Source organism: Falco punctatus, assembly GCF_963210335.1.
Source record: "Falco punctatus genome assembly, chromosome: 2".
NCBI lineage: Eukaryota > Metazoa > Chordata > Aves > Falconiformes > Falconidae > Falco > Falco punctatus.
In genome coordinates this window covers 79,614,196-79,630,333 of record NC_137581.1, presented here as the reverse complement: position 1 = coordinate 79,630,333, position 16,138 = coordinate 79,614,196, and the positions used below count along the sequence as shown (strand labels likewise).

The 16,138-nt window shown below is 44.3% G+C and overlaps 1 protein-coding gene across 3 annotated transcripts in view; it reads right to left on the bottom strand.

The window, feature by feature from the left end:
• Positions 1-12,185, bottom strand: part of ABCG1 (ATP binding cassette subfamily G member 1) — a 65,092-nt gene extending 52,907 nt beyond the window's left edge. The window contains exons 1-2 of one of the 3 annotated variants that reach the window (XM_080376707.1): positions 10,930-12,185; positions 7,661-7,904 (exon numbers count right to left, since the gene is read on the bottom strand). In XM_080376707.1, coding sequence (XP_080232833.1) covers positions 7,661-7,904; positions 10,930-10,971 — 286 coding nt within the window. In that variant the 5' untranslated portion in view covers positions 10,972-12,185. The other 2 variants (XM_080376708.1, XM_080376706.1) reach the window with 2 other exon arrangements.
• Positions 12,186-16,138: the final 3,953 nt, after the last annotated feature.

Genomic DNA, 16,138 nt, shown 5'->3' with positions numbered 1-16,138 from the left:
TATTCTTGGTTGCCTTTGTGATTTCTCTTTTCTTTTACCAAAATTATGAAGAACCCTGATCAACCATCTGATGGCTGAAGCCTTCAACTGCAAAATGACTCTTGCTTCATCTTCCTTCAGATGTATCTTCAGACTACAGACCAAACTCTACTTGGAAATGTGAAAAAAGCACACCCATATGATGGTACATGCTGTCTCTACCTCCTCAACACCTCAAACAAGACATGACTGCGTACGGGCAGAGGACAGCAAAGCATTTTATCAAATCCCACTCAGTGTACAGAAAGTTGTAGCTCAGGGCTGGCAGGGTGAGTTACAGCCAGCCCCCAACACATGCTTACTGTGAGATGTCAACAGCAGAGACCATAGCTCAAACTCCCGACAACTCATCATCACTGCCATCATCACTTCTCTGGCATATAAATTCTGAAATGTTTTAATTGGTATCTCTCTAGAACTTCCCTCCTCAGCCAAAGTTTTCCAGGACAGCAACTAATAACACTTATGGCATTAAAATACTAGCTAGAGTGAAAAACAGCCAGGTCATTGTAATGTTTAATTTTAATAAACAATATGGCAAAGAGAAAGAAGAAAAGCATGTTCTACTCATACAAAGACTCAGTGACCAAAACTCACTAAGTTAAACTCAGACACATTTCCAAAAAAAAGCTCCAGGTACAAAAACAAACCCAGAAGCAAACTCACAAAAGTAACAATGGGTTCCACATGGAGGAAAAGAAGTAATGCTGAAGTACGGTCATACTCAGCTGGGAAACAGTAGAACAAACAGACAAAGGGGCTGACCAAGATTTGTCCCCAATAACCTCTATTTTATACAACCCATGCGTGAGGACACTAGGAAGAGTTATGTATCACTTAACAAGACGCTGTGAACTATTCCGGTAACAATGACTACTCAGTGTATTTTTACCACCTTGGGTCAGCTTAAGTGTTAAAAAGAAAAACTGCATGGATCTTGTCAAGGTTGAAACATGCAATTACAAATCCTCTGCTAAAAATCATGCTTTGTTTTCAATAATTTTGCTAACATTTTAAGTCACTGAAAAAGAACCCACAAAATATTTGCTTAAAGAGCTTTTTACTAGGACTGCAGTTCATTTCAATCAGCTTAACTTGTTTATGCTTTCTAACATATGGATCTTAATTTGCATACATCCTGCTCTCTGAGATGAAAACACGCTCTCAGACAAAGCAGGCAAAAATGGACAAAAACAATACAACCCATCTGTCAGAAAAAGGCGGAAAAAAAAAAAAAAAACCACCACCCAAACCCTCCCTCGGAAAGTGGGTTTTGCTCTTTACTGTTCTGCATCTTTTCCTCCCATCTTAGCAACAGCGCCTGGAGCAGCCAACCAGGGCTGGGGCGGCAGGAGCATCACCGCCGGGTTACTGCAGTGCATTGCCCGCCAGTAACCGCGCCGGGCCAGGCCCAGCCGTGCATGCGGCACCTCTACCGCAGTGCACCTGCTGGGGATGAGGACAGGCTTGGTACGGCTCCTCCTGCAAGGATTAGCAAATAATTTAGGGCAAATCCTCTCCCTGCCCCTCCTCCCCTCTTTCATTTGGGTCTTCGGATATCTGGGGGGGGGGGGGGGGGGGGCTGTGTGTGTGTGTGTGTGAAATCTTTTAAATGAAGTCACAGAAAGGATGCAGCAAAAAAGCAGCCTAATGAAATAGAAAGAAACAGGGCTGTCCAAGTGCTAATTCGTAAGAGAGCACCAAAGCAAATCAGCCTGTTTAAATCTCTGCTGACAATGTGGCAGTGGGTTGTTTCCCTCTTATGCAGGGATCAGTATTAACATAATATATAGGCCTCCTCACTGAAATATAGGTATCTAGTTCTGCTGACACTATCTCGTACTGTGATGTCCACTCTTCATGCTTTGGGAATATCAAGCAACTTGCCAAAGACTCCTGTCTTTCCCCATCGGACGTGACAGAGCCATCCAGACTAAGCATGGTCTTTCATTCATCTCCTTCCGCTCATGCCATTTGATGTGCTGAATCTCAAAGCTATGAAGCAACAGCCTTGGTAGAAAAGACAGCACCTCTCTGGCTTATTGTTTCCACAGGGTCTGAGCCACTAGAACAAGCCCAAAATAACAGAAATACCACATTTTCTGCTGAGCATGAACTTCTGTACTACTACTAAACCACTTAAAAATACACAGCCACATTTTGACTGGCTGGAACCTGTTCCCTCAGAGGTTACTAAAGACCAAATCCTACCAGAACTTACACTCGAACACAGCATAAATGAGTCATTACAGTCCTAAAAATAACAACGGAGAAATTTCCAACTAAAATGTTGCCTAATTAACCATGAATACTGATGAGTATGAGGGAAAAAAAGTAATGCCTGAGTTGTGGAGTTTTGAAAGCCAATTTATTACTACAATCTTCCTGGGTGCACTCAAGTTACATAGGAACAGTATTTCCATTTCCATCCTACGTTACAGCAAAACCACCTAGAAACAACAGAACAAATGGCCTTTGGTGAGTATATAGAATGTATGTATCTTTTCAAAGTAAAGCTGAAAGAATTTGACCAAGACATGACTCCAAACTACTTTTCATGCCCTCTTTGTATTTGGGACTATCCGTAATTTTATCCCCAAACCATTCATTCTATTCAGGTTACTTTATGGTGCTTTTAACAAAAAAGGCAAAACCCTAGAGCACTGACATTTCTCCAAAATCCTCTTGCAAATAGTTTTCAGGCAGTCCTAGTATTAAAACTTAAACATCTATAATTTTTCTATAAACTAGTAAAAACAATGTATGTTTCTGTGGTTTGCATTTCAAATGGCAGTTTAAACAAGCAGTTCAGAAGCCAAAATAAGATCCACTCCAGATCTTTCTCAACCCTTAGATATATAGCTTTGTGACAAGACAGTAAAACTTTGGCCACATTTTGCACTGAAGCTCTGCAGATCTTTCTCTACCACACTTACGGAGCCTGCACTGGATCTAATGTACGGCTCTCCACTTTCTCTTTCCCTCCAAGCCAGCTGGCTCTCTTGTCCTAAAAGAAAGGAGAAGGTATCCTCAGACTAAGCGGACATATTTTTTCTTTGTGTGCTGGTTTCCTTTTTCTGGCTTGGCAGGTTCATCTTAATCTTACAACACAGTAAGGACTCCAGGAGTCCTCCAGCTTTCTTAAGCGTATCTTGTACCTTGCTGACCCACAGGAGGCTCCTGATACATGCTTGAAGATAGGCTGGATTCAAAGACTGAGACACATTATCAGTTCTGGAAAATCCTTAACCTCACAAGATCTGGATCAAGTCATTTATCCATCTCTTTCCTTCAGAACCGAAGAAACAGTTGATTCTACCAGTTGACTAATTCCCTAAAAGCTTTATGGGGAAAATGCCGAAGTCATCTGAGACCTTCTGAAACTTTTACCTCTGTAACCTTTTCCATATTCCCACATTGGTAAGAACTCCTACTGAATGGAATGGATCAGATACAGCTGCTTTGATCAAGGACTCACCTACCAGATACCTTCCCGGTTAATACCAACTTCAAGAAGAATTACAAAATGAATGAATCACATCCAGAGTCATACCAATCTTTGCTATGAATTCGATAAAACCTCGTTAAAATTATTAAAGCAGCATTTATCATATAAATCTGAGAATGAAAATGTCATTTCTTATTTTTAAAGAGAAAGAGATTTAATAGATAAACTAGACATTTTAAGGCCGAGACCCAATCACTGAAAAATTCTAATTTGAAGTCTACTGTGGCTTATTTAGCTTCTTCGTTGTTGACAAGCAATCCAAATTCATGTTTCTTTGTGCTTTTAATAAAAAGTAAATTATGTTATATACCATGAGTTTCACTGTCTGAACAATAAAGCTAAGTACAGAACACAATAGCAGCATTACTAATTATTCCTCCTCCTTTTGTTAATTTAGAGCCTAACCTTAACATTACTTTGCAATACCTTTATTACTGAAGGGAGTCAATTTTTTTGTTGTTCTCTTTAGTTGAATTCCTCTCCAACGTGCTGGCACAAATTGTCTTTGCAAGGAAACTATGCTTCTCCCTTTGTGATCCAACACTCATAAAAGCTTTTAACTAATTCATTACAGTCATGAAGAATGATGTAGAAATAGAAAAATTTTTTCCAAGCTCTGTTTCAGAATAGAAACACTATTAATTTAAAAGGCACATTTTCATAACAGCATCCCTTATCTCTTATTGCCATGACCAGCACCCAAGAACAATGTGAACTAAGAGACATCTCCCTTTTTTGCAGCTTATGCATAGAAGTTACTGTTTTTTAAAGACCAGTTGCATTTCCTGCACTGGCCTTTGTACTTTCAGGATTGCATTTTCTACAACTCTTCCCATAAAAAAGTTAATGTAAACATTTCACATCATGGCAATGAGATGTGAGGCAGGGAACCCACAAGGAGTGCAGAGCTATAACAAGCACCAGTGTTTGGAGGCAGAATATTGCCCTTGTGTTGAGCACAGACAGACTAAAACCCTCTGCAAAGTCCCATTTTCCCACTGGAGAAGAAACCAGCAAGATTCAAATACTCAAAATACCCAAAATAGTTTTACATGTAATATATGCATCTACAAGCTCATTGGTTTTAAACAGAGATATCCCAAATTACATACAAACAATTCTACTTGCAGAACTACAAAACAAGCCAAGGAATCTGGTAGTTTGGCCCTTACCTTCACTTGAGAATATTTAGGCAATTCGGTTTTCTATTTCTCTAACAGAATTCCTTTCCTATTATACCAATATATTGGGTCAGTCCCTGCAGTAGGCAACATGACTGGGAGGAAAGTTTGTTTCTACAAGATTCTATAATCTGACTAGCAATTCACTGACTCACAGAAGGAAAGGACCTCTGAAGGTCGCCTAGTCCAGCCTTCTACTCAAAGCAAGAAAATCACCGACACCAGATCAGGTCAGCTGTGGCTCTGCCCAGCCAAATTTTCTACACCCCCCTGGCAAACAGAAAGAACACCATCTCAGGGTGACCTGCCCCCAGTGCTGCACCAACCCCCTGGTGAACAGGTATTTCCTAACGTCCACCATAAGCCACCCAAACTGCAGTATGTGGCCATTGGCTCTGGTTCTGTATCATCTGGCACTACTGACACAAGTTGGCTCCACTGCCTTTTTAAACTGCCCTCTATGTAGTATTGTATACCAGAATGAGATCGTTCCCCAGCTTCCCCTTCACTAGGCCAAACAAGTCCAGCTTCCTCAGTCTCACTTTGTAGGTTCCCTGACCAATTTTTTACCCCTCTGACAGAGCCTTTCCAGCTTCCCACTGCCTCTGTTGATCTGGACGGCCCCTAACTGGATACAGTATTCCAGTTGTGCCCTCACCAATGCTCTGAAGAGAAGGGTAACAACTTGCCTCCATCTGGCCATGGCCTCCACAGGTAGCACATTATGCGCAGTGAGAGTACACTTTGGCTCATAGTCAGCTTGGCATTAACTGTACACCTCCCAAATCTGTTTTAGATCCTTGGCTAGCAGAAGAGTGCCAAGACCTGCTGGCAGACAGCATGCCTCACAGCCACTCAGAGGCAGAGGCTGTCCTCAGTGGTCTGAGGAAAGACATATGGTGCAAGACCAGGTGAGAAGAGCAGAGTATGAACTCCTGTTCACAGAAGCCAGAAAAGTGTAATCTCCTCTTCTAAATCTAAGTGTAGTGACACAATCATAGCCATATCCTACAGCTAAATACCTCAACAGGTCCTTTTCAGCAGCAGGACACTTTGCCAGGATGTGCCATTTTGTTCAAACCAAGTCACTCAGTCATGTCAGCAAATGTGGACAGAGGTTTTTGGTATAGAACCCCTTGATCATTTCTGGCCAATGAGAAAAAGATCCAGTTAGACATACCAAGTTTTTAAACCTTACATGAGACACTTTGGCATAGTTCCATTTCTTGGGGGGAAGAAAACTTCAATGTTTGAGTTTTTTCTGATAAGATAAAAAATAATTTTGCATGTATGAAAATTGCTGCCAAACCCATTTGTTCTCCTATGGATAGCATAGCTACATGCAATTTTAATAAATAATTAAAAGAAGGGAGGAATGTGTACATACAGTTTTGACTTTGAAAAACCCATTAAAGCCTCAAGTCTGCATATCATTCAACAAATGAATAATTGTATGCACAGGCTGTTCACACACAGTAGCGCTTCCATGGCCACAGCTCCAGTGTTTTTCATACCACACATTTTTAGACTATTAAAACCTCGGTGTTGTGATAATGACACAATTTCCAGACAGCAGCAAGGTACTTTGTGAAACAATTTCAAGTGGAACCTTTAAGCCAGTGGATTTAAAAATTCAGAGCAAGTGCAGGTATCAAGCATGGCTCAGGTGAGCAGGGGCTTATCTCTTAGAAAGAACTAAAGCACACAACCATACCAATTTATGTTACTAAGAAAGAATTCCTTGAGGAAGAGCAATTATGTCATTTAGTACACAAGATTCTCCTGAAGATTTCAGTATTTTCTCTTGGGCTTACTTCTCTTCACTAGCAGGAATTTACCGCACGACCTAGTCTTCCTTTCAGAGATAACTAGTCACACATACACACACAAAACTAAAACTCTCTAGGAAATGTATGGCTACACGAAGTAGATGAGGTACAACAGGAATGAATACAAAGCAGATGAAAAAAGACAGAGCCACCTTACAGTCACCTTTTGGAACTAGAACAGACCAAGATCATATAAAGAAGAATACTGAATATGCCCTCCTTACTCCCATCAATAAATCAGCACCAGAACTGTCTCAGAGCCAGCCAGATGTGAAACTGGATTGTGAGAGCAAAGTGGTAACACTTCACTTCCTTGAGATATCAAGTATAGTATCATGTTCAATATCTGTATTGTTTCGGAGTGCCCTGTGTTGTAGGCTGTGAACCCTTTGCTGTGTATTATTAGCAAAGTAGCTAGCAAAAGGACAGCCTGCATTCAGTCCTAGCAATAGCCAGTGATTTCATCAGTTAAAAGAAATGGTAAGCATTAGAGAGACCCACTGTAGAACACCAAGAGACATGGGTGGGCTGACATTCACATAGCTCACAGTGTTTATTTCCAAACACAGCATTTTAAGAAAATATTTTTTATCTTGGTTTCAAATGCCTTCTGAAATTCTCAGATGCTTGCTGCTCTGAAAGAGTAGTGGAAAAAGTATCCATTTCACAAAACAGACAATTATGAAAGTGAAAAAAGCATCCTTTTTCCCCCCACCCCCACCTTTAAACTACAGTATGTTCTACCCACCCTCAATAAATTGTAGACATGCAAGATCACAGGACAGATATTTGGCAGCACAGCAATGCTATATTTACTTGAGATTCTTTAGATTTGGGAGGCAAAAATAAGCAGTTGTATGAACTACTGCATCTACAATTTCGTGGAGTACAAGGGGCTGTACACCCCACTGCATCAGGCTGTGGGAAAGTTCCCCAGTGCCAGCTGGGGGGCAGCGGATATATCAAAAAGCCAAGCAAAAAGCAACTGCGAAAACACGCTCCCTTTACTCGCTTTGCTTCACCATCCACAACTGACTCATTCCACCTATCATGATCACCAACATGGGCAATAACATTTGTAAGCCAAAACATCTTTTCCTCACCTTTCTTCCTCCACCATGGCCCTTCTTGGATAGAGTATGACAGTTCTTTAAACTCAATATTCACAGCTGGTCTGCGGGGTAGGTAGGAGAAACGATGAGCTTCTGTCAGAGTATTGTCCACTTTTTTTAAATGTCCATTCATCAGCCGAATGTCTTGGTTATCTGTGCCATTTGAGACCACTTCATCCACCGAAACACACACTGACTTTGGCTCAGCCATGGTACAAGCAGAATTGCTGCCGTTCTGGAGGGAAAAAGTTGAAGAATGGACAAAGTTCACAGACTTTTGTTTAGGAACATGTTTCAAAACCTTCTGCATTAGAAGAATTATTATTTAAATAACATGAGAATCCAACACAGTAACACACCGAAAGGTGAAAAGGGAAAAAACCCAAAATCTTTCAGTTGATCTGCCAGTCTTGACCCAAGAGGTGAAAGAGCTTGTGCACTTGCAGCACAGAGGGCAGTTCCTTTAGCACCAGTTTCCCCTCAAAGGGTATATACACAGCACATTAGTAACTTCAGAACAGAGTAGCTCTTGCACCAGAGTAATACATTTGTAAGTTTAGTCCCCACTGTACTTAGTTTCTCATGCACTCAAATAATTTGGTTCTAGTTACTCTGATTCCAGGGCTTGTATTGGGACAGAGCTGAAGGGCGAGGGAGCTCGCTGGCCAGACAATTTGTGCAGACATTTCAAAAGACAGCCACTCAAGAAGTCTGGGGGTTCTTATTCCTTTACATCAGCGTATACCTCTGTAAACATGAAACTGCACTAGTTATATTTCTGTGAATTTTAAAATTTACTGGTTTGTGCCTTATTTGCTCCTGCACTGATTGTTCTCGAGACTTTGCAACCTGGAACGGTACAACTTCTTTCTTAGAGGTCTGTACGGAAAGCACAGCACTTTCCATCTGAAATCCTTGCATGCTTTTCTTACTTGACAGTGATCACTAATGGAAATCTTATCAGCTACATAAACATATTAAACCCTGCTCCAGTACTTGTGCCTTTGACACTGTAAGGTCAATGCTCTATGCTTACAGCCATACCTTACTACGCTTCTCTCATCGTACCGCTCAGTGCAATTCCACTTGGCATATTTTGGATTGAATCTCTTTCCTCTCCTCTCCTGACCATGACAATGGCCTGCCACATGCCTTTCTCTTATTTATGCACATAAAAGCTGAACTTTTTCCACTCCTTTTAGCTGCACAGGCACCTCAAACCAGTATCAACAGGATGTGTATAAGGTCAAAAGTAAAACCACCATGAATTTTCTTCAGCTAAACAGAATTTTGAACAGTTCAGAGGTTGTTCACTGTCATCTGTGTTTGCAGTATGTCATAGAGTATAACATCTGCACAGTTGTCTTATTAGAAAATTTACTAATTTTAATGCAGTTCTGTATTGGAAAAGACTTCTATAGCTGCCTTACGTGCTAGGCTTTCCACCACCCAAAAATCTACATGCCCCCACAGGTATCTCTTGGAAATTGTATGTGCTGCACTACTTTTCAATACATCAGTGTTGAACACCCCCAAATAGACAGATGTGCTCATGCCACTGTCTCCCCCTACTTGTCCTCCAATGCAACAAGTAAGTCAAATAGCACCATTTTCGTCCTCTCTGTCATGGTTACTGGTCTTGCACTGTAAAAGCAGCACCGCTCAGATCAGTCACTTGTCAAGAATGCTGATGAAAAACACTAAAAAATAAGTCCTACATAACCAGTGACGAAAAATTTTTTTAAAAAGCAATCCTACATACCCACTATATAGCAAGTGTCTCCACATTCTTCAAGCACAAGCCCCACATTCTGGATGTAAAAATCAGCTCTGCTTACCACATTTTCTCAAGAGAGAGATTTTAATCGTGCTCTCAACTTACTCAGAGGTCAGGTATCCAGTAACACTTAGTCCCAATTTCTTAAATAGTTGACTGTAATGGTATGTAATTTGAACATAACAAGAGTAATGTGAAACATCTTAGAACTGAACAACTGAAGTAGGGGAACCTACCTCTTCCTTAAAAAATAACATAAGATGTGTTAACACTACTATTTCCCGGATGTTTTCAAACCTTACTTTGGCACTCATAAGCTGTTTGCTTCAGAGGAACCACCGAGCACCTTCACATGTCAGAGAGAATATCCAAAAACTAACTCTCAATGAGCAGGTCACCTTGAGTATTCAGGTGACAGTTGGAGCTTTTCCAGTTTAGATCAATTCAGAAAGAAACATCCTTGGGACAAGGTCCTTGTCTCTGCCTACTTAATCATCTGGGAGTAAGAAGCCAGACACTTTTGCTCCTGGGACACCGAACAAACCATTTCAATCACCCAGTGGACTGAAACGCCTGTTTTCAGCAGACGGTGACGAGTCCTGCCAGCCCTCGGCCACCGGCCTGCCCCCTCCGGGGACCACCGGCTAGGGGCGAGGGTGTCCCCCGAGCGCCTGGGTGGTGGCAATGGCTCCCACTGGCAGGACCATCTTCGCTTGCCAAGAGGTGGGCAATTCCCGTGGTGGCAGCCCCAGGCTTGCCCGCGCCCTGGGCAGCCGCCCCTCAAGCACGCCCGGCCTCCCCCCGTCTACCTGCCCACACCGACAAACCGTTCGTGTCTCCTCCGGCGCGCACCTGCGGCCGCGGGTGTCAAACCGGAGCCCGCTGCAGCCCCCTGCCCGCCAGCCGCGAGGAGCCCGAGCTCTCACAGGCTGCGCTCACGTCTTGCTTGGTTTCATACAGTTCTATTTCCCACACAGTCCCATCTCGCCCGTAAGGCGCTGGACCGCTGGGGTGGGCCGGTCCCACAGGCTCTGCCCGCTCCTTCCCCGGCCGCCGCCCCCCCCGCTGCCGCCCCTGTGTCCCGCGCCCCGGCTGTTATGCAAAGGTGACAGTCCCTCCGCAAATCTGTTTTGAAAACGACGGGGCGCAGCGGCGCAGGGAGCATGCTCGGCGCGGCCGCTAATCCCCCTGTCTCAGCTACAGCCCGGAGGTAACTAGCGGTCAAGCCCCGCCATGCGCCGCCGTCCCCTCACACGCACCGCCGCGGGCTGCCCCGCACCCCGCACCTGGCGCCCCGCGGCGGGACGCAGCCCCGGGCCCACCGAACGGCCCCGGTTTTCCCTCAGGCAGAGCGGGAAGGCGCTCCCCGGGAGCCCTCGCTCCGTCCCCCCCAGCGCCGCTCCCCGCCCGCCGCGCAGCCACCCCCGCCCGCCCCTAGCCGCGGCCCCGCGGGGGGAGGCGAGGACGGCAGCGTGCGCCTTACCAAAGCGCTGCCCAGGGAGAAAGCCGCCATCAGACATGCCATGTGCGCCGCTGCCCGCCCGGCTGCTGGCGGCTCCCGCTCCGCCGGCGCCGTGCGGAGCCCTCGAGTGTCGCCTCCCCGCCCAGCGTGGCTGCGGGCGGCGGGCGGGAAGGGAGGGAGCGGCCTCCCGCCGCGCTGGGGCCGCCTCCGCCCCGGCCCGCCGCCTCAGGCACGGCCCCCGCCCGCCCCCGCGGTCCTCGCCGGGGGGCTGGGGAGCGCCGGCGGGCCTGGGCGCCCCCCCACCGGGAGCGCGGGCAGGGCCCGTCCCGCGGGTGGCCGTGGCGTTCCCTGCCCTGAAACGCGCGGCAGACACTTCCCCAGGGGGCTGGGGGCCAAAGGCCGCTCGCCGAGATATCCCTTCGGCCGGGCTGTCCGACATCGCCACCGCACTCGCCGGTGGCACAGCTCAGGGCCCCGCTGGCTGGCGAGCTGCCCGAGGGGTGCGCGGTGGCGTGCCCTGAGGAAACGGGAGCTGAAGCACCGTCTGATTGCCATCGCACCTGGCTGAGACAGCTTTCCCGGCCCTGGGACTCACACGCCATTGATTTATAAGCTGAGCAAGCCCTTGTTGTTCAGAAATCGGGAGAAAGGAAGGTTGTCACAGTTTTCATTTCATTCGTTTTTTTCCTGGAATCAAAGACCTGCATTTCAGCATCGTCCTGCAGAGATGGGGCCTCAACCACACGCTTGCCCGTGAACTGCAGTGGGCGGCCTTCACGTGCCATTAGGCTTGTGTTGGCACTGCTGACTTGACTCTAGATCCATGGTTAGGTTTTGAGTTAGATTCATGAGCCATGCTACCCGGTGGCAGAAAGCTCGGCCCAACCAGTTCACAAAAAGCCAGACACTGGAAGACCCACCAACCATCTGAAGTGCCTCCAAAGTTAACATCCCTGCTGGGCCTGGTTTTGGCATGTGCTGAGGCTCCCTCTCCATTCTTCTGGAAGCAGCAGAAAGGGGGGATAAATTATAGCAAGGGTCTGAGAGCTGGCTCCAAAGTATCTACCAGAGACTATATACAAGAGTTCATAATCTGTGAGGAATCTTCTAACCAGGGAGCTTGCCGTAATGCTTGGCGTTCGCCTAGTGTTGTACAGACACTGAGGTAATTTTCACAAAGCCCCTGGAAGGTAGGCAAGTGTTAAATCTTTACTGAGCTGTGGAGGGGTGTTTACAGCAGGCAGCACAGCACTGCAGGAAGGGAACTGCTGCACAGAGCATCTCCCACAGTACCCTGGCAGTGGCTGGGAGCTGTATGCTCACAGAAGAGCTTAAGCACAGGGCTGGCTTGTATCAGATGTCTCCCTGATAACTCTTTCAGCCTGCAGCCGTTTTTGGCTCAAAGACTTCCTGAGGTAGTTGTCACCTCTCAATGTGCTACTAACCCTCAGTAGATACTTCCGTGAGAGAAGACTCTGCCTTGGAAGCATGAACTTTCACCATGCACTACATCCTATTGCCAATGAATAGAGTGTGGAGACTCACTGTCCTTGACCTTGGATTCAGTCTGTGGATGTTGCGGAAAATTATTTACTTAAAATTCACGTACTGAGGAAGAAATGCCTACCTGCTGTGGAATACCAGACCAAACATGGATGGGCCTGTCCAGAAGTCCTCACTGAATGCTTGAACTGTGTTTGAGAAGAAATGTGAAATACAATTACCTCCTAATATTAGAAATAAAGAGTAAATATGAAGCATTCTTCCAGTGAGGTTACAGGGGTTTAATCGACTTGATTTGGATTATGTGTCGGTAGCATCTAAAATTTATTCGAGTTTGTCTCCTTTATTTTCCCTTAGAAACATTGAGAAGGCTGCATTATCTCCCTACAGGACCCCAAAATGGCTGTGAAATGCTGCCTTATATTTTTAAGGCATTTACAGAGTAAAACAGACTGCTTAAAGACATTGTGTATTTTGACTGTGAGGTGGAACAAGATACAGAGAGAGAGCAAGACATACCCTGATCTTAGTGGAATGTGTGATACAGACCCAGCATGATGCTTACTATCCTCTGTTTTAACTTCTTAAAGGCTCAGGAAGAAGCAAGGAAAACAACACAAAGGCTGTAACAAAACTTAAATGAACAGTACTGAAATCTGCTACACAAACAAAAGTTTTAGCTCCTCCGTAAGCAGCTTACGGTACTAAGGGCTGAACTGCACCTTTCATGAACCAGTCCTTTGCAGGAAGGCATGTGCTGCCTGTCAGCTGTAGGGCTGCCCACCTACCCGCCTGGGCTCACCCATGCCACCAGCGAGGCTGGGTTATCGCCCCTCATTCACAGGCCAGCAGCATGCAAGGAGGAGCATTGCACTGAGTTCATGACCCCGATCAATAAAGTGATGGCTTCTCTATCAATATTATAGCTGAAGTAGTGTGGACTCAACCACGTATTTGCCATAATGCTTTTAACGGTTTCTGTGAAAACTACCCTTCTCTATGAAGTGGCACAGAGGCACAGGTTTGAGGCATGATATGAAGACAAACGATGGCTCAACCCTGCACCATCACCTTCCATGAAAATTTTTCCTGAGCAAGAGTACGTGGTCAGATCCTGAGGACTTTTTTTTTCATGGTGGCTCTAGTATCAGTATCTAGAGGAGCTTCTTGTAAAACGCTGAGACATAAAACAGGTTTCTCAGAAACCAAGTTCTATTTGGTATCTATTTTGATACCACACAGGAAAAAAATGATTACATAAGACGAAGCATGCTAAAAATAGCAGTCTCCTGCATTCCTACATTCCCTCATTAACTCTTCCATTAACTTTACAGGTGATCCCCTGGTCCCTATAGACAAAAAGATCAAGAACATAACTCTGCAGAAAAAAAAAGAAAAAAAAAAAAGAAAAAACAGAGGAAGAAAAAGAAAAAAAGAAAAAGAATAGAGGTATAAAACTGTGTTTAAAAAAATCCAGGACAAAAAAAAGTGAAGCTAAAAATGAAGGTGAGGACAAGCAGGCAGGGACAAAACTCTGACTCCGAAAATAGAAGAGGAAATAGTAGTAGCTTGCAGGCTTTACAGCAGGGTAAGCGATACAGACAGTAGAGTTGTGCAGCCCACTGGAAAGAAAAAGGAGACTGCAAGCAGAAATGCACTGGGAAAGGCAGGGCAAAGTGGAAACACACCAACAGCAAGAGAGAGCAGATTTACAGTACAGGTATGGGAGGTATTTTATTGCAGAACTGCTAGCTTGATGTCTCTGTACAAGAACTAGTTCATGTATAGAAGTGCCATAGCCTGGGGAAATGCAGAGGCTTAACTTAAGCATGGACTTAACTGCTGAGATACAACATGCAGGAAAAGTTCAGCTGAGTAGTGTGGAAGAGGCAGGTGAGAAAAAAAGTCTTAACTTAAAAAGGCAAGATATTTTAGATAGAGCTTTCATTTAAAAAGTACCTCAGCTTTAACTATTTGCAACTTGCTGTTAATTTAATCTAGTCTGGGCAGAGTTTAAGGAATTCTATGGAAAAGATTTAATGAGCTTTTGAGAAAAATGGCTTTTTTTTTAAAAAAAAAGAAAGTTCATCAAATAAAAACTTCTTGGGGGTTAATTTCAGAATTATGTTTCTAAATCTACCTAAAAAGTCAAAGGAGCTGAGAGCACAAAGAATCTGAAATGCTCATGAAATTATTGACCTAAATAAAAATACTAAACCAACAGTTTATCCCAGACAGAGTGTCACTTTGCCATTTGAAAATATGCACTATTTTGGGTTGGTTTTGGAGTATGTTTTCTCTCTTCTTATGCCCTACCCCAAGTATTTCCATAGATTCAGTGAAGTAAGAGTGGAAAGAGTATCAGTAGGTTTGAACAGCCTAAAGATGAAGTTGAGAAAAAACTTACGGTCTGATCCTGAGAAAGGCTGAGAGCCTGGGCTTGACAGCTAATAGCTGTGAGTCTGTGTTGTGCTTTGAAGAAAAAAGGACAGGGAAAGGGAATAGTGGGGGGAGAAAATCAGTATCTTAGTTGGAAGAGAATTATTTTAATTAAAGAGATTATATTCTCTGTTTAAGTTCCCGTGTATTAAGATTTGAAAGACATCAACATACATATTACTTTCAGGTGTTACATCAAACAAATAACATATCAAGCTTTCCTTTACTACTAGGTAGTTATTAGCAACTTTGCACACAGTCTCCAACTAAAAAGACTATTTCAGTACTTTTTGGCAGTGGGCTGGAAATTTGAAGAAGCATCTTATGAAAATACAACAAATCCTTGGCATAGAACCCATTTTTCTTCTCCCTTCCTGTTGTTCCCCTTCCCTATGTATTGGAACAACAGTCATAACCCCTCTCAATATTGTCATGTCTTTTTGTATGTGACATTAATACTTCCCTATCTATACTGGAAATATTCACATAATGCTGTTTGAGAAGAATGTGATCAGTCAGTTTCAACAGATCTGCCTTCAGATCTATTTAATATTGAAGAACATAATCAGTCATTCCTTTCATGTTAGATATATTCTGTAAAATGGGTGGGATTCATCTCTAATTTTAGCTGCCTATAAAATTGGTATTTAAGCTAGTCATGCAGACTGTCTTTCAGTCAGTAGAGAGAAATGGGCATCCCCTAAAGAAAATACAGTTTTCTTAAATATTTTACCTTGATCTGGGATGGATTCTGGCTCTGTCTTGGCTTCCCTATCAACTGGAGAGGGCTCCAGACACCTAACTTGGAAAAGCCATGGCCAGTCTTACAGACAGACACCACCTAAGCTGTGGTCTTATGCCACTTCTGTTTGCAACTAACACTTCCATGAATAACACAAGGGGTTTCACACGTTTATTTTATATGAAATTTAATCAGTATTTTTATGCCTAAGAGCAAGAGAGAGAGAGAACGTGCACCCAGGATGAGGAGAGACAAGGAGAAGGCAGCAGAGGGACTGGCATGAAGAGTATGTTGGTATGTGATGGTAAAAGACCATGCTGCAGCCAGCTAGTTTGGAGAGTGCTGCGACAGTTGGTGCCCTGTGTGAGGCCCTTCAGATTATGAGGCTGAGTGTAATGAGTGGCGACAGCAGTGATGGCTGTGCTGGGGGATGTTTGAAGTTTTGAGCGGTGACAGCAGCGCCCAACAAAGCAGACAGGCAGGGATAGCCTGTGATCCAGATCACGTTGAGATAGGCGGGGAGAGCCTGGGGATCTGGATCAGACA